The sequence below is a fragment of the Microcebus murinus genome, chromosome 4 (genome assembly GCF_040939455.1).
Source record: "Microcebus murinus isolate Inina chromosome 4, M.murinus_Inina_mat1.0, whole genome shotgun sequence".
NCBI lineage: Eukaryota > Metazoa > Chordata > Mammalia > Primates > Cheirogaleidae > Microcebus > Microcebus murinus.
In genome coordinates this window covers 91,125,066-91,146,699 of record NC_134107.1, presented here as the reverse complement: position 1 = coordinate 91,146,699, position 21,634 = coordinate 91,125,066, and the positions used below count along the sequence as shown (strand labels likewise).

The 21,634-nt window shown below is 42.8% G+C and overlaps 1 protein-coding gene across 3 annotated transcripts in view; it reads right to left on the bottom strand.

Annotated features, from left to right (window-relative positions):
- Positions 1 to 21,634, bottom strand: part of DIXDC1 (DIX domain containing 1) — an 85,960-nt gene that overhangs the window by 62,137 nt on the left and 2,189 nt on the right. For 2 of the 3 annotated variants that reach the window (XM_012749576.2, XM_076002507.1), the window contains exon 1: positions 15,322 to 15,839. The exons of the other annotated variant lie outside the window; for it this stretch is intronic. In XM_012749576.2, coding sequence (XP_012605030.1) covers positions 15,322 to 15,381 — 60 coding nt within the window. In that variant the 5' untranslated portion in view covers positions 15,382 to 15,839. Of the gene's footprint in view, positions 1 to 15,321; positions 15,840 to 21,634 lie in introns of those variants that run through there. 3 annotated transcript variants of the gene reach the window in all.

The following is a 21,634-nucleotide window of genomic DNA, read 5'->3' as shown; positions in this document are numbered from 1 at the left end:
ATTTTTAACATGGTGTTAGACTCTGTTAATTAATAAAATATTTATTACTGCTATATTAGTGACTTATATTTTATACTTCTTCATGGATATGCATAAGTAATATTAGTCTACAATTTTTGTACTGTTTAATTATACAGTATAAAATATTAATATTATAGATATTAATATTATACTTGCTTCATAAAAACATTTGGGAAGTTTCTCTTCATTTTCAATGCTCTGAAATAGTTTATAGAACATTGGGACTATTTGATATTTGAAGGTTTGATAGAATTCCCCTATGGTATAATCTGGGTCTGGTACTTTTTTTGAGGAACAGTTCCTTAATAAGGTTCTGTATTTCTTCTACAGAAATTGTTCTGTTTAAACTTTCTACCTTTTTCACTGTTTGCTGATGTAAAAAAAGAAAGAAAAAAAGAGAATAAAAAGAAAGAAAGAAAGAAAATAAATAAACTTTCTATCTCTATCAATTTTGGTAATCCCCTAGGAAGTTATCTATTTCATCAAAAATTTTAAATGTATTTGCATAAAGTCCTACAAAGTATCTTGTAATTATTTTTTTCTGTTTCAATGGCTACTTTTCCATTGTTATTTCTTATTTTGTATATTTGTGCTTTCTCCTTTTTCTCCTTATTTATGTTAGCTAATGGTTTGTCTATTTTAGTAATTTTTTTAAAAAAAATCCTTCAAAACAAAATGGTTTCAAGAATTATTGCTATTCTTGTCTAAGTCCCTCTAAAACCATGATACCTAGAACCAAACACATTACTCTGGGTATAAAACCAGATAGCTTCCTCATTCAAGATACTTCACATTGTTTTCTTCTTCTTTTCTTATTTTTTGTTATCCCCGCCTCACACTGTTAACTCACACTGAGCTGTCAGCCAAAACCCCTAAGTAATTTTTAATACATTCTGCTATTAAACCATATCCCTCCCATCTTTATGCTTATAAAACTGGTTTTCCTGATTCATGTTTGCCTTTAATAAATTTCATCTTGTTAGAGTCCATCTTACAAGATCCTGCATTCTAAGGATTCATTTATTCAAATCAACGTTTCTTGAGTGCCTACTATCTTCCAGGCATAGTGCCAAGGCCAGCACTTACAGGCACATAAACAACTGATAAAAAGTGAGTAGTGCTAAATGGAGAAACATTAAAAAATGCCATCTATGCAGAGAAAGAGCAACAGGAGGGGAGGATGGGGGAAGCAGAGCAGGGTCAAGAGGGGAGGAGACATTTGGCTGGTTCTTTAGGGATGTCTGCCAGTTGGAGAGGGGACAAGGGCAGAGGTGCTGGAAAGAGGAAGGGCCATGAAGCATACGGCATCTTGGAAGAACAGACAGTTAAGGAGCATGTGGGCAGAGCTGTCAGTGGCATGTGATGAATATGGAGAAACAGGTCAGCCCAAAACCACCAGCACTTAGATTAGGGCTTAAAGATCTTCATCAGGAAAGCGTGGGGTCTTGAAACAGGAGAGTGAAACTGTTATTCCTGCATCTTACAAGGGTCACTCTGGACACAGTAGAGAGTAGGACAGAAATAGCAGCGTGCAACTCTGGAGAAGCCGATGGGGAGACCAGGAGTAAGTCAGGCGAGGGTAGATGAGAGCCTAAACTGAAGCAGCACCAGTTAGAAAAGGACAAATTCAGGGCAGGGGGTGGAGAGAGAAAAACAAAAAGGAAAAATTCCAGAAACCAGTCAGAGGGAACCGATAGGATACATAGGCAGTGACAAAACAGAGGGTCCAATAAGTCATGCCTGAATGACTGGCTGGCTGGTGATGCTTTAATAGAGAACACGTGAAGAGCAAGTAATGAGGGAAAGACAACAGCTCAGTTTTGAACAAAAGTCTGAGCTATCTGTCAAACATCAGGGTGGATGTGTTCCACAGCCAGTTAGCAAAACACAGGACTAGAGCACAAGAGATGGGGTTGGGTTGGGAGATACAAAATGAAAGTATCTATGTGTAAGTTTGCAAACAAGATAATAGCTACTAAGCACTTAATACATGCCAGGCACTGTACTAAGCACTTCACCACATATTTACCTACAAATATATTTTTTCCCTCAACGTTGATCCTGGGAGGAACTATCATTCCCACTTACAGCTGTGGAAACCAAGGTTGAGAGTAACAACATGCCCACAGTCACAGGTCTGAACATGGCAGAACATCTGAACTCAGTGCAAACTCCAAATCCTGAGCTCCACCACATCCGCAAAAGTAAGGTGATCTGTAACAGAAATCACTTGGAAGTGGGAAGTGAGGGCACCGAAGTGAAAGAAGACAACCCGACTACACTGAGTGCCAATTCTTTTTTTTTTTTTTTTTTGAGACAGAGTCTCACTTTGTTGCCTAGGCTAGAGTGAGTGCCATAGCATCAGCTTCACTCACAGCAACCTCAATCTCCTGAGCTCAAGTGATCCTACTGCCTCAGCCTCTCGAGTAGCTGGGACTACATGCATGCGCCATCATGCCCGGCTAATTTTTTGTATATTTATTTTTAGTTGGTCAATTAATTTCTTTTTATATTTTTAGTAGAGATGGGGTCTCACTCAAGCTGGTTTCGAACTCCTGACCTTGAGCAATCTGCCCGCCTCGGCCTCCCAGAGTGCTAGGATTACATGCGTGAGCCACCTCGCCCGGCCTGAGGCCTGAGTGCCAATTCTTGTCAGCACTGAAGGAGGCATCCTTCAATTCAGTTCAAATGATTCAATCTATCCCCATTATCTCGTTTAATCCTCATACCCAATCTTTAAAATCAATATTATTAGCTCCATTTTTCAAATGGGAAAACTTGCTCAAGATTATAGTGATGGCTGGGCACGGTGGCTCACGCCTGTAAGCCTAGCAAACTGGGAGGCCAAGGCTGGCGGATTGCTCGAGGTCAGGAGTTTGAAACCAGCCTGAGCAAGAGCAAGACTCCATCTCTACTATAAAGAAATTAATTGGCCAACTAAAAATACATAGAAAAAATTAGCTGGGCATGGTGGCGCATGCCTGTAGTCCCAGCTACTAGGGAGGCTGAGGCAGTAGGATTGCTTAAGCCCAGGAGTTTGAGGTTGCTGTGAGCTAGGCTGACGCCATGGCACTCACTCTAGCCTGGGCAACAAAGTGAGACTCTGTCTCAAAGAAAAAAAAAAGATTATAGTGCTGATAAGTAGTCAAACTGGAATTTTGAACCCACACATATATTATTTCTACTATACCAAAGAAAGCAAAAAATGAGAGAAAAGACACAGAACAAGAGTCAAGATTTATCAACAATAAAATGACAAGTAAAGTGAGATAAGCAACAAAAAAATTATTTTAGAATTTGCTCTTGGGGTTCAGAGGAAGACTCAGGAGAGAGTATTATGTGAGAATCCAGGGAAAGTAATTTTAAGAGGGGTGGTTGATACAGTTAGATGGCTATAGAAAATGCAGGTTGAGGACTGGAAAGAATTAACAGGCTTTGGTAATTTTTTGAGAACAGATACTGTATAGAGTGGTATGGCGAAAGTCAGATGGCAGTGAACTGAGAAGACTGCAGGAAGTCAGAAATAGAAGCTGTGAGGGGAGGAGAAAGGGAATCAGCTGGAGAGGAAGGAGGAGTAGGGAGTGAGGGTTTTTTTAGGATGAGAGAACTTGTACGCTAAGATGAATGGGTCAGTGAGGAAAAACAGACATCTAAGAGAAGGGGGTAAATGATGCAGCAAGGTGTCAGAGAAGAACAGAGTCACTTCTTTGATCAGGAGCAAGTACCTATGTGGGGGAATGTGGAGGTGGGAAAAGGAAAAGTGAAGGAGTTCAAAATCAGCTGCCCTTCAAGTCACCCATTCATATGAAGTAGGCCAGTTTATCTATTAGGGTGAAAGGGACAGGGAGAATGAAGGAGGCTTCAGGAAAGGGACTGAGGTTTGCAGCAGACCCTGTGGGAAGCTGGAAAGAACAGTGATTGCTAAAGATGTCCTGGCAGCACCAAGCACTCAGCTAGGCCTGGAAATGCTCGTTTTGTAATTTAATCAATCAGCAAAGTTATGTGATTTGTTCTAGAAGTGTTCCACTGGCCTGGACCAAGAGCAAAGGAAACCAAAAATGAGCTAATCTGGGCCTGAAAATGGTCAGAGGAGAGGCAGTGATCACCAGGGCAAAGGGAGTGAGGGGAGGCCAGGCACGTTGGCTCACGCCTGTAATCCTAGCACTCTGGGAGGCCGAGGCAGGAGGGTCACTTGAGCCCAGGAGTTGGAGGCAGCAGTGAGCAATATCACACCACTGCATTCCAGCCTGGGTGACAGAGTAAGACCCCATCTCTTAAAAAGAGAGAGAGAGAGAGAGAGAGAGAGAGAGAGAGAGAGAGAGGTTAGAGACCAGGAAGAAGAGGAGAACTTGATGGAAAGAAAAAGTAAGTTTAATGAGAATGTAGGAGGGTGAAAATTGGGGTTTTGAGCACTCACATAAAATTTTGAGATCGAGATTTCAGGAGTGGGGCAATTCTGTGGTGTAAGTTCTAGGTGTGGCCTTGGTATGTGGCTTTATTGAAGTGGCAAGGAAGGGGATAATCATTGCAGTGGGGACTGTCCCAGGAACTGGGAGGCTAGACTATCATCATTGTGGATCCTGAAGTCCTGCCAGGAGAGTGGTAGAGATTAAGGTGTTGAGGCTATTTCCTTTTCTGTCGAGGTTCACAGAAATGTAAAAACCAGTAAGTATGTCTTCAAGTCAATTATTGATTTAAAAAATTTAAGAAAGGCCTTTGATATGTCATTAATATGACTGCATACTGACATGGATCTGTTAAATGGCATCTAGCAGAGTAATCAGAGCTTCACAAATGAGTGGGGCTATTCTTGCTCACAGGTGAAGGGCTATACTGCCTTTCCTAGATTCCTCCCTTTGAGTCTAATCTTGGGAGCTAACAGCTAAACCGAGTCTTAGTTTATCTCCCTTTGACCTGAAGATATCTGTACTTCTCACCCAAGGGGCAGGCGAAACCCTGTTCTTGCTATAAATGTCCACTGCTGGCTCTGAACAAAGTGACCTGAGGACAAAGTAGACACTTATAAAAACCAGCCACACCACCCACAAAGATGTTTGTCTTCAAAGAGGCCTATGGAGCAAACCCCGGCCCTCGGTAGCTCTGCTGCTTGGTTTGAACAATATATTAGGACTTCTCCTTCTGTAGTAGGTGAAATACCACATGCCTTTTGCAAGAGGCTATATTAATCCCTGACGTTAGACTAGTAGTTTTCTTCTTCTGATTTTTTTTTTTGGCCTCATAATATTTTTTAAAATTATAACTTGTGTGAAAGGCAAATATGTAAAATAGGGAAGAGCAGAGCTTCTCTGCTTAGGGCCAAGGTTGGGGGCATCCAGAGCCCAGCTCACTCACCCTGTTTTTCTCCACCCTCAAGCCTCTGCCCCAACTCCTCAGTCATCTAAAGTTACTTCAGGGATGAAAACAAAACCCACTACATTTTGTAGAAGCATTATCATTTTATTAGTCTATTAATCAGAGAAGACAAGATGCACAGGTTCAGCAAAATAAAAATATCTGGGATATTAAGAAATGTATCTTGCTTCTACTGGTGACAGTGTCTACAGGCACTCAGAAGGGTGGCATTTGACACATCGTAGGATTTTCTACAGTATAGCCTCTAATAAAACTAAACTAGGAGGCCGGGCGCTGTGGCTCACGCCTGTAATCCTAGCTCTTGGGAGGCCGAGGCGGGCGGATTGCTCAAGGTCAGGAGTTCAAAACCAGCCTGAGCGAGACCCCGTCTCTACTAAAAATAGAAAGAAATTAATTGGCCAACTGATATATATATATATAAAAAAAAAATTAGCTGGGCATGGTGGCGCATGCCTGTAGTCCCAGCTACCCGGGAGGCTGAGGCAGAAGGATCGCTCAAGCCCAGGAGTTTGAGGTTGCTGTGAGCTAGGCTGACGCCACGGCACTCACTCTAGCCCGGGCAACAAAGTGAGACTCTGTCTCAAAAAAAAAAAAAAAAAAAAAACTAAACTAGGCAGGGCGTGGTGGCTCACGCCTATAATCCTAGCACTCTGGGAGGCCGAGGCGGGCTGATTGCTCGAGGTCAGGAGTTCGAAACCAGCCTGAGCAAGAGCGAGACCCCGTCTCTACTATAAATAGAAAGATATTAATTGGCCAACTAATACATATAGAAAAAAATTAGCCGGGCATGGTGGTGCATGCCTGTAGTCCCGGCTACTTGGAAGGCTGAGGCAGCAGGATCGCTTAAGCCCAGGAGTTTGAGGTTGCTGTGAGCTAGGCTGACGCCATAGCACTCACTCTAGCCTGGGCAACAAAGTGAGACTCTGTCTCAAAAAAAAAACTAAACTGGCCCAAATTCCTGGTAATAGAATTGTTTGCCTTTATTCCAAGAAGATTGGGAAAGCACCAGAATCTGCATGTGGCATGTGCCCAGGCAGACTTCAAGGGGTTCATGCTGTGAGACCTAAAGTCCTTACATTGTTGTCTAAAACAAAAAACATGTCAGCAGGGCCTACAGTGGTTCCATGTGTGCTAAATGTGTCCGTGACAGGATCAAGCGTACTATTCTTATTGAGAAACAGAAAATCACTAAGAAAATGTTGAAGGCACAAGCACAGAGTCAGAAAGCTAAACAAAAAAATGAAGCTTTTTTGAATAGTAAAAAAAAGAAAAAGATCAATAGGCTAAAAAACAAATACATCTTGAATACACCCCCCCCTAGTTCTTGGTCTGTTTCCAACAGCTGGAGAGGCACAGGAGGACCAGGATCAACCAGGCCCTCAGCGGTGATGTAGCGAACAGCTCCTGGGGTCGCTGCCCAGCTCACAGTGATTCCCCCTTCTTTAGGAACATGCCTCCTCTGCACACACAGTGGGAGGTCCCATGACCATGACCAGGGTGGTGTTATATCACCCCCACCACTGCCCACAGTTGACTCATCTGGATGATTTGATTGGTCAAGCCCAGCCAATCCCTGTAATTTTCTGAACTGGCATTTGGGAATAGAAATGGTCCCTCTTCCCTCTCCCCTATCTCTTTCAGACAAAATTGTAAGATATACAACTTAGATGTTGCCATAGGCTGTGTTGCTCACCTGAGAGAGAGAAGCCACCTAGAGTGAAAGGGAATAAAGCAACCACAGAAAGAAGCAGAGATAAGAGGCAGAGAACAGAGGGAGACATCCTGCCAGTGTTTGAGTTCCTGATTTTCATAGTTTCTGAGACTTTGTTGCATCCCTGCCCTTTCCATGGTTTAACTTTTCAGTCTTTCCTTGGAATCCAAGAGTCAGTAAATTCCACCTCCTATCTGTGCTAGTTCAAGCTGGGTTCTCAGCACTTGTAACCAAACTAATTAAAAAAGAAAAAGCAAGACAGTTGGTGCATAGTATATCAGTAATAGTGTGGAACTAAACTTAGTCTAGAGTTTCATCACTAACTTGTTCTGGAGAAGCTAGAAGGATGCCAGTGTAATCAAGAAGTCTAAAACAACTGAGGGTTTTTATAATTAAAAAATAAGTCAGGCCTCAGGAGAAGGAAAAGTAGACACCGTAACAGTTAAAACTATCTGAGCAGGATTTTAGCTTGATGAGACTGGACCCCACTAAAGTGGTGAGAACAATAGTAGTACCAAGTAGTGGCTGGTGTGAAGGGGCTGTAGCAATCCCATAACCCACATCAGCTTCCTCCAAGATACTCCGTGTAACTGTACAATTTGAGTTAAAACTCCTCTAGTATGGACAATTCTGTCCACATTCTTCCTTTGTGCAGGAAATCTTGACCTTGAAAGCTTTCTTGCCACCAAATGTAACTTTCTTTCTGTTTTTCTTTGGGACCCGCCCTTCCTTCCATATAAGTTTTTAAATCCAGCCTCTGTTCTCTATGTCTTCTAAGACTCATCTAGGTCAAAGAGAATTCCTACAGGGGACTTGTTTAGAGTTGCAAAAGCACTTACTGGGCTTCACCAGGCAAGTCTGTGGTACCTACTGTTCCTAGTACAGAAACAGTAAAGAAGTCTGCTCTATGTCTCCCTGCTGGCAAGAAAGAAAAGTAAACAAGAAAAGCAGAAGTTTTTGTGGTGTGCTGGAGAGACAGTTCAGGAGGAGACATGAATGGCTTGGGAAGGAAATTAATTTTACAGTGAAACCAGATACCTGTTTAGAACTCTAAGACCCTCCAGCAATAGAAGGTAAGGAGATGGGGTGAGGAAGTTACTGAGAAACTGAGAGCAAGGCCGGAGATTTGGAAACCTTAAGTTATTGGCCTAAATTCTGCCAGTAAAAGAGCAAAATATTGTGTTTATTTTCTATTAATTCTTTTAGGCCTTTACTGAATCTGGAAAAGCTATTTGTTCCTTGAATTTGGTGGCTAATTAGATAAAAATAAAGTTGACAAGTAAAAATGTTACTAAATTTCTTCTTCCTTGTATGGACAAGGCTCTTCTTCATACAGTAGTCCCCCTTATCTGTGGTTCTGCTTTTCATGGTTTCTGTTACCCACAGTCAGCCATGGTCTGAAAGTATTTAACAGAAAATTCCAGAAATAAACAATTCCTAAGTTTTAAATTAGTGTGCTGTTCTGAGTAGCATGATGAAATTGCATGCCATTCCACTCTGTCCCACCTAGAACATGAATCATCCCTTTGTCCAGTATACCCACACTGCCTAGGCTACCAGCCTGTTACTCACTTCATAGAGCCATCTCGTCATCAGAATGACTGTCACAATGTCACAGTGCTTTGTTTAAGTCATCCTTATTTTACTTAATAAATGGCCCCAAAGTGCTAGAATAGTGATCCTGGCAATTCAGATATACCAAACAGAAGCCATAAAGTGCTTCCTTTAAGTGAAAAATGAAAGTTCTCAACTTATTAAAGAAAGAAAAAAAATCATATGATGAGGTTGCTAAGATCTACAGTAAGAACGAATAATCTTCTATCTGTGACATAGTAGAGAAGGAAGAAGAAATGTGTGTTAGTTTTGCTGTTACAACTCAACCTGTAAAAGTTTCAGCCACAGAGCATAATAATTGCTTAGTTAAGGTGGAAAATACATTAAGACATTAAATTTGTGAGTGGAAGACATGAACAGAAATAGGTTCTGACTAATAGCAATCAGGTTCGGTACCTTTTGAGGTTTCAGGCATCCACTGGGGATCTTAGAACATATCCCCCTAAGATAAGGGAGGACTGCCGTATTAAGCATTCGGCCCAGTGGTCATAGCATAACATATCAGAAAGTAGAGCTAAAGATTTTCTGAAAGGGCCGGGCGCGGTGGCTCACGCCTGTAATCCTAGCTCTCTGGGAGGCCGAGCCGGGCGGATTGTTTGAGTTCAGGAGTTCGAAACCAACCTGAGCAAGAGCGAGACCCCGTCTCTACTATAAATAGAAAAATTAATTGGCCAACTAATATATATAGAAAAAATTAACCGGGCATGGTGGCGCATGCCTGTAGTCCCAGCTACTCGGGAGGCTGAGGCAGGAGGATTGCTTGAGTCCAGGAGTTTGAGGTTGCTGTGAGCTAGGCTGATGCCACGGCACTCACTCTAGCCTGGGCAACAAAGCGAGACTCTGTCTCAAAAAAAAAAAAAAAAAAAAAAAAAAAAAAAAAAAGATTTTCTGAAAGATACCGTCTCCTAAACTTATTTTAAAATTTCCACTAGTTAGGAGTTCCCCGAACACTCTGTTCCTTCACAAGTACATGTTACAAGGTAAGTGATCAATAAATACATGTGAATGAATGAATGAATGAATGAATGAGGTATCACTCTGTAGTCTAGGTGTGTCCCCTATCCTAGAAACAGGACACAGAGCCAACCCTCAAAACCTCTGGAATATCCCCTTTACCACACCTGGCTACTGAAGGTTATGTTCACGACCACTTAAATGGGGCCTGGTTTGGGGATAACAAAAACAAGCAAATGCATTCAGGAAAGTGTCAGATTGAGACTTTGGTCCTTACAGCCTAGACAGCAAGGCCACTCATGGCAGATGAAGCATTTCTAGTGCTCTGCAGATGCTCTGAGCTGCCTGGGGGAGTGGCACCTGGCAAACAGTGCCCTATCACTGCTCCACACGCCTGGCCAGCCCATCACTCACCACGGGGAACATAAAGCTGCCCGATAGCTTGCTGCCAGGGAGCATCTGTTTAGCTGGCAGTGACTCCTGTGGGAACAAAGCCAATGAGCCTGGGTGGGGAGAAGAGAAATCAGTCAGGATAGAAAAAAGAAGGTTGAGAAATCTGGTGCTTTGTTACATTAAGGACTTAGCAGGCCTTTAATTTCTACAGCAAAGCACAGAGGAATTCATTGTGGAAATGTCTGAAAGCCTCTAGCTGGCCCAATGATGCTGATGCTATTCCACAGAAGGCAAGAGACACTTAGGAGAGATGTTCTACCTGCCGATCCTCTTCCTCACTCACTCAATGTCCACCTTATGGGGATAAGAGCAGACAAAGGCTCTTCCTGTATTTCTCAGGACTGCCAGACAGATGGATCTTAATGTGGGATTCCAATTTCTACTTTTCTACTTGGAGGGAAACTGGGAGGGAAAGTCTGCCAGATCTTATGTTCAAAAGGTTAAGACTCAGACAACTGATTTCCTGTCAACCAATATTTTAAAAAATCATTCCCAAACGTTCAGCCTCTCAGGCCATTCATACCACAGCCAGACATAGGCTCATTCTTCCCCACAAGTAAGATTTCTGTATCACAATTTTCCCAGGTTTGATATGCTGAACACTCCTTTTTTTTTTTTTTTTTTTTTTTGAGACAGATTCTCACTCTGTTGCCCGAACCATAGTGCCGTAGCATCAGCCTAGCTCACAGCAACCTCAAACCCCTGGGCTCAAGCAATCCTCCTGTCTCAGCCTCCTGAGTAGCTGGGACTACAGGCATGTGCCACCATGCCCAGCTAATTTTTTCTATATATTTTTAGTTGGCCAACTAATTTCTTTCTATTTTTAGTAGAGACGAGGTCTTGCTCTTGCTCAGGCTGGTCTCCAACTCCCGTCCTTGAGCCATCCTTCCGCCTCGGCATCCCAGAGTGCTAGGATTACAGGCGTGGGCCACCGCGCCTGGCCTGAACATTTACTTTATCTTTTTTTTTTTTTTTTTTTTTTAAGAGAGAGGGACTCACTATATTCCCCAGGTTGAAGTGCAGTGATCACTCAGGCATGGTCATAGCGTATTGCAACCTTAACTTCCTGGGCTTAAGCAACCCTCCTGCCTTAGTATCCGGAGTAGCCGGGACTACCGGCTTACGCCATTGCACCTGCCTACTTTATCTTCATTGGTCTGTGAGCTCCAGTAGGGAAAAGACTCTATGTTATTTGACTTCTACATATTTCCAGAACCTGGCACAGTGCCTGGTAAACACAGTAATTCAGAGAATGTCTAGTGAGTGACTGCTTGCATGCATATGCCAGACTAGCAGAAAAAAAAAATCTGGTCTCAATGAACAGGTGGGTTGGTAAATATTTGGTGCTTTTTATAATATCATTAACTAGAAGTTATCGCTATGCTCTCCCATAAACACCACCTTTTTATGACATTTATCACATTAAGCATCCTGTTAAGGTTTTTTCAGTATGCTGTGTCTCTCCTTATAAATTCCTTGGAAGCAGGAACTGGGTGTTTTTCAATTATTTTATCCATCCCCTCTCCTAATCAATAAATGACTGATTTGTGAATAACTAATGAATAACTATTTCTATTTTATTTTATTTTTGAGACAGAGTCTCACTCCTTTGCCCTAGTAAAGTGCCATAGAGTCAGCCTAGCTCACAGCAACCTCAAATTCCTGGGCTCAAGCAATCCTCCTGTCTCCACCTCCCAAGTAGCTGGGACTACACACGTATGATACCCAGCTAATTTTTCTATTTTTAGTAGAGACAGGGTCTCACTCTTGTTCAGGCTGGTCTCGAACTTCTGAGCTCAAGAAATCTTCCCACTTGGCCTCCCACATAGTGCTAAGATTACAGGCATGAGCCACCTTGCCTGGCATGAATAACTAAATAAATGAATGCTCACTGGCCAAACCATATTATAATCTCAGGTTTATCAAAAGCTTTCATACAGGCCTCAAAGTCTTTTTTAAAGAAAGTTCAGTCCCCAGAAAAACACTTGCAGAAATTCATGTTGGCACATTAACCAAAAACAACACTCATATGACAACACCAATACCAAGTGGCAGAGTAAACAAATAAACAGCTTTAAGGCATATGCAGAATGGGGAAATTGTGAACTACAGAGAGCCTGGCCAAGGCCAGAACATAGGAAACAGGGGATGTAGCCAGGGTAGGCTACAGAATGTGGCAGATGCCAAAACCTGTAAATAAATCACAAGGCAAATTAGCCATGCCAATAAAAGGGACTACATTGACAGCACTGACAAGGATCAATTCTGTCAGTATTTGCCAGGCATGTGGAGGCCAGGGCTCTATGCAGGAAACTGGTAGAAGGAAATTCTGCCATGCATAGTTATGCACAGTGGCATGCGGATTGAGAACCCAGGCCTATAGTGGGTAGAGGGAAGCCTTGATTCAGAGGGCAGGGATTCTCTCTGCTGCAGGGTTCCCTTATAATTAACCAATTAGGGCCATAGCTCCATTTCCTGTGGCAGTTTTTCTCTGCCATAGAGAATGAGGTCACAGTCCTAACCACACAGAAAGCATCTGGGAGATGAAGAATTGCTTTAGATATCTTGGATCATTCCCAGGAGGTGACTGGATACATGTGTAGTATCTGTAGTCTCAGTAGGAAGAGTTTCTCAGAGGAATCAAAGTGTACTCTGATACTAGCTTTTAAGTTCCTATTTACATATTTATTGTATGACTCTAAAAAAAGAGATTAAATATTAGTGGATTTATTAAGCAACCCTAAAGGCTGGAGTAAGTCAAACAGGGCCCCATCAACTCTGAAATAACCAATTATACCATTATTCAATAGCACTAAATGGGCCGGGCGCTGTGGCTCACGCCTGTAATCCTAGCTCTTGGGAGGCCGAGGCGGGTGGATTGCTCAAGGTCAGGAGTTCAAAACCAGCCTGAGCAAGAGCGAGACCCCGTCTCTACTATAAATAGAAAGAAATTAATTGGCCAACTGATATATATATAAAAAAAAAAAAAAAAATAGCACTAAATGTGATACTGTATATAAAAAGAATTATTTTAATACAATTTATTATGTATATGAAATAATTATTTAAACTGTAAGGTACAATTTAAATTTAATATATTACTATTATTATTATTTAGATGATGTCAGTTTTTCAGAGAAACCAAAATTCTCATTGGCTCTCAAGAGTTCAAATCTACTAACAGAGGGGAACAGATGTACATACATTAGCCTGTGGAGTGGGTAGAGGGAAGTTTACTGGATGGCTAGAAAAATCAAATATCAGAAAGCAAAAAAAGGCATTACTCTAGAGGCAATATTCTAGAAATCAATTAAAGAGTTGTGTGTCTGTTGTTTTTATGAAGATTCCATTACCACCACAAAAAGATGATTCTCCCACTCCCCTTTTCCCTTATATTTTTCCAAGAATTAGAGATCTGGGGATATTTGTGGAAGCAACAAAGCATGAAAAAAAAAATAGCAAAGACTCTTGGTTTACATGACTTTTCAGTTGAAAGGTTTGGAAATGAAAATGGGCAGAAAGTGAAGACTATAACTTTTTCTGTGCTGGTGTCCTCCTCCTAAACAGACAGTGGGACCTGCTACCTGGGAGCTGGGTTACAAAAAAAAAAAAAAAAAAAAGCGGGGTGGGGGGCAGGGAAGGCCCTAAGATGACCAAAGGATCTTCTGCCACAATTGGTGGATGAGTCATACTTCTCTCACTAAGGACCAGGAGAGGCCCAAAGGCAGAGAGAGAGAGAAAAGAGGAACCAGGAATACTGGAAGCACTCAAAAGAGGTAGGCTTCCTGGCTCTTCTGTGTTTCAACTCTCAGGTTGTAGCTCTTTGTTAACAAGGCCCTTACATGTGTTCAGACAGGAATGATGCAAAGATGAGGAGCCCTGCAGTGCAGACAGGATGCAAGCTCTGCCCTTCAATGAAGGTTGTGACACCCCTCAGCCAAGGGAAAATTCCGACTCGGTTGGTTAGGTTGGGACAGGATTTCTACAGTTTTCCTCTCTGTGTCAGGAACAAGGCTGGGGCACAGGGGCCAGGACTGAGGAACGTTCTCAGGCAGGTCAGGCTGCAGAGCCTCTTAATTAGAAACAGGAATTAAGGAAAGAGCCTGTAGTGCAGCTGTAGAAAGAAAATCTTACACACAAATTCATGAGAATGGTTACCTCTGGGGAAAAAGCTGGGATGGGGTGAGAGGGGGAAGGCAAAGGCATGTCAGTCTTGCCTGCAATGTTCATATTTAGGAAGACAACGTATTCATATATGTTCATTGTTTGACTAAAAACCGATTTTTTAAAAAACTTTAAGAGAGTCGTAGAGGGAAGAAAGAGAGACATGAAGAAAGGCACGACTAATAGCCCAGGTCTCCCTGGATGTTGGGCTGAGGCAACCCACAGGGGTGGGGCTCAGCAGCACTGGAAGACAGATGGAGCAAATCCCCAGGGGAAGGGTCCCAAACCAGCATTTCCTGGGTCACAAGAGAAGCAAATGGAATAAATAACAGAATTATGAGACAGAACAAGTTAAGAGAAAACGACCCCTAGTCAGCCCTAGCCCATTCAGCCTGTCAGACTGAAGCCCCAGTTCCCGGCTCTCACGCAGAAGGGAGCAAACGCTGGCTCCCCTGCATTGGGCCCAGAACCCAGGGCCCCTCTCGCTGGGTAGTTCCTCTCAGACAACCTTGGTTGCAGAGAAATCTATTGCCCCGGATTCAGAAGGAGATTCAAACATGGAGAAGGCACTTCATATGGACCACCTACAGTCTCCTGCCCTCTCAAACTTTCTACCAATGCAATGCCACCCCGCCCCTCCCTTGGCTCAGCCGGTTAGCTCCTGAAATAGAAAGGACACATTTGCCAAGTATCCGGGATTCCTTGAGGATTTCCTAGGGGAGAATCCCCCGGGAGAGTGGAGACCACCTCTTCTGGAAGGAGACAACTTCTGAATTTGTGGTCCTGTCCTCTGGGCTCAGGTAAAGCTACCAGGGAAGGTCGTCGCCCAGCTTAGCTGGAGGTAGGCGGCCCTCTGGATTTCTCCGGGTTCACTCGTCTGCACCGCACCCACCACCTTAGCCCCCTTGCGGCTCTGCGGGTGATTTGCTCTGGGGTCTAGGAGAAGATGGGGACGGAGAGGACCCCTTCCGGAGACTAGGCGGGAGGCGCTGGGGGAGGGGAGGGGGTAGTGGGAGGAGCAGGGCAGTTACCTCATTGAAGCCCTCCTGCAGGACGTCCAGTAAGTTCCCCCGGGTCAGGCAGGCTAGCATTGTTCCTGCGGGGGGCTCCCCGGGCAGGGTCTCCAGCCAGGTGGCCGCCGCCTCCTCCTCCTCCCTCTGCACACAAAGGCTCTCGGTTCAGCTCATTAGGATCTCTCCTGAGTCCCGCATGCCACTTACTGGAAACCTTGACCAGAGCCAAACTAGCGGCTCGCACTGGGCATGCTCGCACGGGGGCCTCTGCAGGAGGGGCCCGGCGCGGTCGCGGTTCCTATAGAAACAGCTGGGCGCGCACAGGGTGGAGCGCGCTGGCTGGCGGCCCCCGGCCCGGCTGGCGTGCGGGAGAGCCCCGCGGGCGGGCTGGCGTGCGCGCGCGCGCGTACACACACACACACACACACACACACACGCTCTCACTCTTTCTCTCACACTCACACACACACAACAGGATTACTGCGGGCGGGCCCCTGTGTGCGCACTGCGTACTCACATACATGCGCACACACACACACACGTTGACACACAGGCGGGCGGGAGGCGTGTGCATGCGCTTGTAGTCACACACAGGCGCACACACACACACCCCTCAGGCCTGCAGGCGGGTGTGCCCGCGGGAGCGCGCGCGCACACATACACACACACACACACATACACACTCTCACACACTTAATTTAAGGCCAAAAGCACCCCACCACAAGGTGGGTGGGAAAGGGAATGAATCATTGAAAATTTTCCCCCAAGACTAACCGAAAACAGCAACCTTTTTCCACATGGGTCCTGGGCCGTGAGGTTAGTCTAAAGAAGAGGAAGCAGAAGGGAAAGAAACAAAAAGAAAGAGGAGAATGATCAGAGGGAGAGGGGGAAAAGAGGGTAAAAAGAGACAAGTTTGGTATTGGAACACATTTAATAGAATAGTACTAAACAAATCACACAGGATCACAGCAGAAACATCAAGGATGACTAAGGCTTTACCAAAATGTGTTTCTTCTTTTATTCTTTTTAAGATAACTGATAAAATGTAAAACCTGTATTTTTAACAGGTTTTTTAAATAAATGGGTTTAATTAAAATAAAAACTGAAAATGCCCTGATGCATTTGAAAGAGCTAGATAAAAGCTTCCTCAAATGAAACAGAAAGCTATTCCCCTCTGTTTCTAGCTATTCAAATCATAGCCTCAATTATTTATTAAAGAAAACTAGTCATTTGCACACTCAGTGCAAACTCTTGTTTCTATAGGAAAACTAGAACCTGAAAGAACACCCATATTACATTCCTCCTCCTGATCCCAGATGGAGAGGAAGGGTTTACAGAGCATTAAGGCTCAGAGAAGGTCAAGGCCTTCCCCAAGGACACAGCTGGTCAGTGACAGGCAGCTCAAGGAGCTAGGACTCTACATTCATGATTTTCCAGAAGATCCAGATTCCCTCCTCAAATTCCACTAGTACCTTAGCAAGAAATGTCAGTAATGGCTCTTATTCAACTTAATGACTTGCTTGGGTCACTAGAGAAAAAGAAAATCCTTACCCAGAGCATCCAGGCTAGCAATACCTTGTCTGAATGTCTAAAGATGCTAAACACAAAGATGCTTCTGGAAAAAGAACACCTCTCCCTCTAACCACAACAGGCAGGAAGCAAAGGACCATTACAGGTGTTGAGCAGCTACTGCCAGTTGAATGCTTGTGAGTTCAATTCTGGCTAAGACTGGGGAAAAGCTATGACACCAGATCAAACTGGACCTGAGCAGCCCACAAGTCAGAAGACCACTGTGCTTCATAATCTAGCTGAGGAGTTTAACTGCCAAGAATTCCCCTTGGCACTATCATAGTTCATGGTGTAACACCCTCCCTCAGGAGAGATACTAACTCTCCTGAGGGAGAGTTCATGGTGTAACACCCTCCCTCAGAAGAGTCATGTTAATGCAACAAGGCCCTTTAGAAAGAGAAATATGAAATTTCCAACAGCACAGAATTGCATACAGCACATCTACATGCATAATGATGCAAAACAAAAACACCTAGGCCGGGTGCGGTGGCTCAAGCCTGTAATCCTAGCACTCTGGGAGGCCCAGACGGGCGGATCGCTCGAGGTCAGGAGTTCGAAACCAGCCTGAGCAAGAGCGAGACCCCGTCTCTACTATAAAAATAGAAAGAAAGTAATTGGCCAACTAATATATATAGAAAAAATTAGCCGGGCATGGTAGCACATGCCTGTAGTCCCAGCCACTCGGGAGGCTGAGGCAGAAGGATCACTTGAGCCCAGGAGTGTGAGGTTGCTGTGAGCTAGGCTGACGCCACGGCACTCACTTTAGCCTGGGCAACAAAGTGAGACTCTGTCTCAAAAAAAAAACAAACACCTAGTAAGTTGGTGGACACTTGTGTAGAGGATCCTGATTGGTTGAGAGCCCATCATGCTTTGGACACAGAGCAGAAAACACTGAGACATCGGAGGGAGGTCCTGTTCACAGTTATCTATGCCAAGAGGTCATTGTTTCTCAAACAAGTCTTTGATCAAAGTGCGACCTGTGAGCTTAATGTTTCTGGGAAAAGACATTTTAAATCACTGAATTTTAAAGCTCCAAAAAAAGTTCTCATTTGATCCAACTCCCTTATTTTATAGAAGATGGGATCAAGGCTAGGAGGGGGTCACTCAGCAAGTCAGTATAGAAGCTAAGATCTGAACCAAAGGCCTCTGAGGCCTGGCCCCATGCTTTTTGCACTGCCTTTCACAGCATACTGGAGGAATTAAGAGAGAATTGTGGTGAATTGATAAAAGATTTATTATAGGGCATGTGGTCCAAGACTGCACTATTCCCTGAAAGTCTGTAACTACACCAACCACATATTCTAGATCAGTGGTGTCCACTAGAACTATCTGTAAATATGGAAATGTTCTATATCTATGCCATGCAATACAGTGGCCACTAGCCACATGTGGCTAATGAGCACTTGAACTATGGCTAATGCAACAGTGAAACTAAAATTTTAATGGCATTTAATTGTTGTTGTTGTTGTTTTGTTTTGTTTGGTTTTTTTTGAGAGAGAGGGTTTTGCTCTGTTACCCAGGCTGAAGTACAGTGGTACAATCATAGCTAACTGCAGTCTTGAACTCCTGAATTATAGGCCCAAGCCACTGCGCCTGGTGGCACTTAATTTTAGTTTAAATAGTACAGTTTTGAAATATTCTGCTCTATTGTCCACATACAACTATTGAGATGTTCCAAAAATTATACTCTTTTACATATAGTCCGCTTCTCACATTTGGAAAAAAGCACAAAATCCCTGTTGGACCATATCATGTCTTTTTTTTTTTTTTTTTTTTGGCACAGATGTGTTTACCATACTTATTATGGTCTGCCTTAGAAAGTAGCCCACGTGAAGAATTGAGCTTTAGCTCTAAACAACACTAACATATACTATTCCTTCCATCCTCCCTATCTCACTCTATTATAATATCAACATAAGAGCTGGGAGAGTTAAGTGGGTTAGCTAAAAGAACTAGGAATAACTGGGACAATGATCAGCATCCTGTAGTGTCTGTATGTGGGAAAACTGCAAGCCATCTGGGTAACTGGAACCACTCCCACCACTGCAAGCCTGTGTCATTCACTCTGCCAGGGAAGAGAAGCAAAGAATCCCAGCAAACTGCTTTCTGCATTTCTCTGCCCTGCTGCCTGATTTTGTAACCTATATCTGGCCTCCTAAGTCCTGCATTATTTTGGCAATAGTGGCAGACACTTCTGCAAACCAAAAGCTACTCAAATATCTATATATAACAATAATAATAGCAAAATTTAGCTTTTACTATGTACCAAATCCTGTACTTAGCACTTAACTACATTAGCTCATTTGACTGTCACAATTACCATAAACAGGTTTCTTACGTATAAAGAAAGAGGTTTGGAGAAGTAATCTGTCCCAGACCCAATAGCTACTAAATGGTGAAGCCAAAGTTCAGGTTCTTACCCATTATGCAATACTTTTATATGATGTTTACAACATAGAAGATACTCAGTAAACATTTTTACTTGAATGAATGAATGAACCAGTGGAGGAAATATTTATCACTTCTGTTTATAGATACAATAACACGTTACCCTAAGTAAGAATTTGAACCTTAAACAAAACTGTGTCATTTGGTGAAAATATTACCTGTGACTTTTCTCTTGTGTATAACTAAGATGTGTGAAATCGACACCCATGTAAAATTTAACACATCTATTATGGGCAATGGTTTATGACTATAAAGAAACAGGCATTTGAATAAACAAATAACTAAATTGTCAAATCATTAAAATTTTCAATGAAAATATTTTAAATGACCCTGTGATATAATTTCTTAATCTTTTTTCTGTTTTTGCACATTAGCCAAGTTCCCTGAGGGTAATATATATTTATAATTTCTATTACATTACCTTCAGAGACGTAAGCATAGACATAAACAAAAGGGCTTACCACTACCAGCAAAGGTCCAAAATGTCCTGGCTTCTAAACTGCTCTCTTTGTTTCTAGACTTTTCCACCTGCCAATCTACTCATCTTAATCTTCCTTAGGCAATACATTCAGCTTGCTGCTCTAGTGCTCAAACACTTTCAAACACTCCCTTATCCTAGCATGTCAGATATAAAGATCTTGAGTCCAGCTCTTACAACCTTCTCCCTAATCACTTCTGTTCAGGTTAGGGAGCTCACTTCTCACAGATTTACAATGTTCATTTTCACCTCCATGCCATTATGACTGTCCCTCTGCCTAGAATGCCCACACTCCAACCTTCTGCTACCCAAATCGTTACTAAACCTAATTCAAATTCCACCTCTTCTGTGAAACTCCCCTGAACACTGTTGATTTTGATCTGTCTGAAACACTTATCTCCCAAATAACCCGTGGCTCATTCCTAATTCTTCAGGTCCCTGCTTAAATGTCACCTTATACATATGGCCTTCTCTCAGCACTCAGATGTTCATCCCCTCACACCAGCACTCCCAGACCTCTTTGCCCAATTTAGTTTTAGTTTTCCTCATAGCATTCATCATCATCTTGTATATTCTATATTTACTTGTTTATTTATTTATCATTAGCTTTCCCCTGCCCAGAATGTAAGCTCCATGAGAGCAGGGAATTTTGTGTTTTGTTACTGGTTTATCCACAGAACCAAGAATATTGCCTGGCACAAAGTAGATGCTCCATAAATACTAGCTGAAGGCATGAATGAATCTTTCTATCTTTAAAATTTAAAGGTTTAGCATATTCTATATTGTATCATTTAGCACTTAATTATAGGTAATTTAGGAATATGAATCTTTGCCTCTTTTACTGTATTCTCAAGCAAAATATGAATAACTGTTAGTATTCTTCTATATTCTCTTCTTCATTCATGCATTCTTTCATTAAATATTCATTAAATACATATTGACCTAGCACTATGGGAGGCCGAGGCGGGCGGATTGCTCAAGGTCAGGAGTTCGAAACCAGCCTGAGCAAGACCCCATCTCTACCAAAAATAGAAATAAAGTAATTGACCAACTAAAAATATATATACAAAAAATTAGCCGGGCATGGTGGCGCATGCCTGTAGTCCCAGCTACTCGGGAGGCTGAGGCAGTAGGATCGCTGAGCCCCGGAGATTGAGGTTGCTGACGCCACGGCACTCACTCTAGCCTGGGCAACAAAGTGAGACTCTGTCTCAAAAACAAAACAAAACAAAAAAAAACATATTGATATTATATGTCCTTATATGCCAAGTCCTATTTTTTTAGCAAAAACTTGAAGAACTGACAGTTATACATAAATATACACACAAAACACAGAGGGAAGAAATAATACTGGAGGAAAAAGAGTAAAAGGAGGACTAGTAAAACAAAATTGAATATTACTACGTGAGGACAGTGTGTATAGGGTGAGTGTGACAGACTGAGTGGGTAGAAGAAGGGAAAAAAAGACAGAATGGTGAGAGACTAGAGTAGGATGTTGCCAAAGTAATCACCAGATGCAAGTGCTTAATATAAACCGTACCAAAGCACATATGCAAATATATTCTACGTGAATTTTTTAAATTCACATTTCAAAAGTTATCTGCCAGCTACTGTGTGGGTGAAAATTTGATTAAGACTAGCGACATCTGGTGGATATTTTTGAAGTGATCCTTGGATTTCTCTACTATGAAAACACTATGAAAACGCCTCCCTGCTTCTGGACTGCCAATCATAATGTGTTAGGGCTCCACATTACTAAGGTTACTATCAGGAAATCATCTTTCTGCAGGACCTAGGTTATCATTGCAAGAGGTAGTCAGATTTCTACTAGGGACC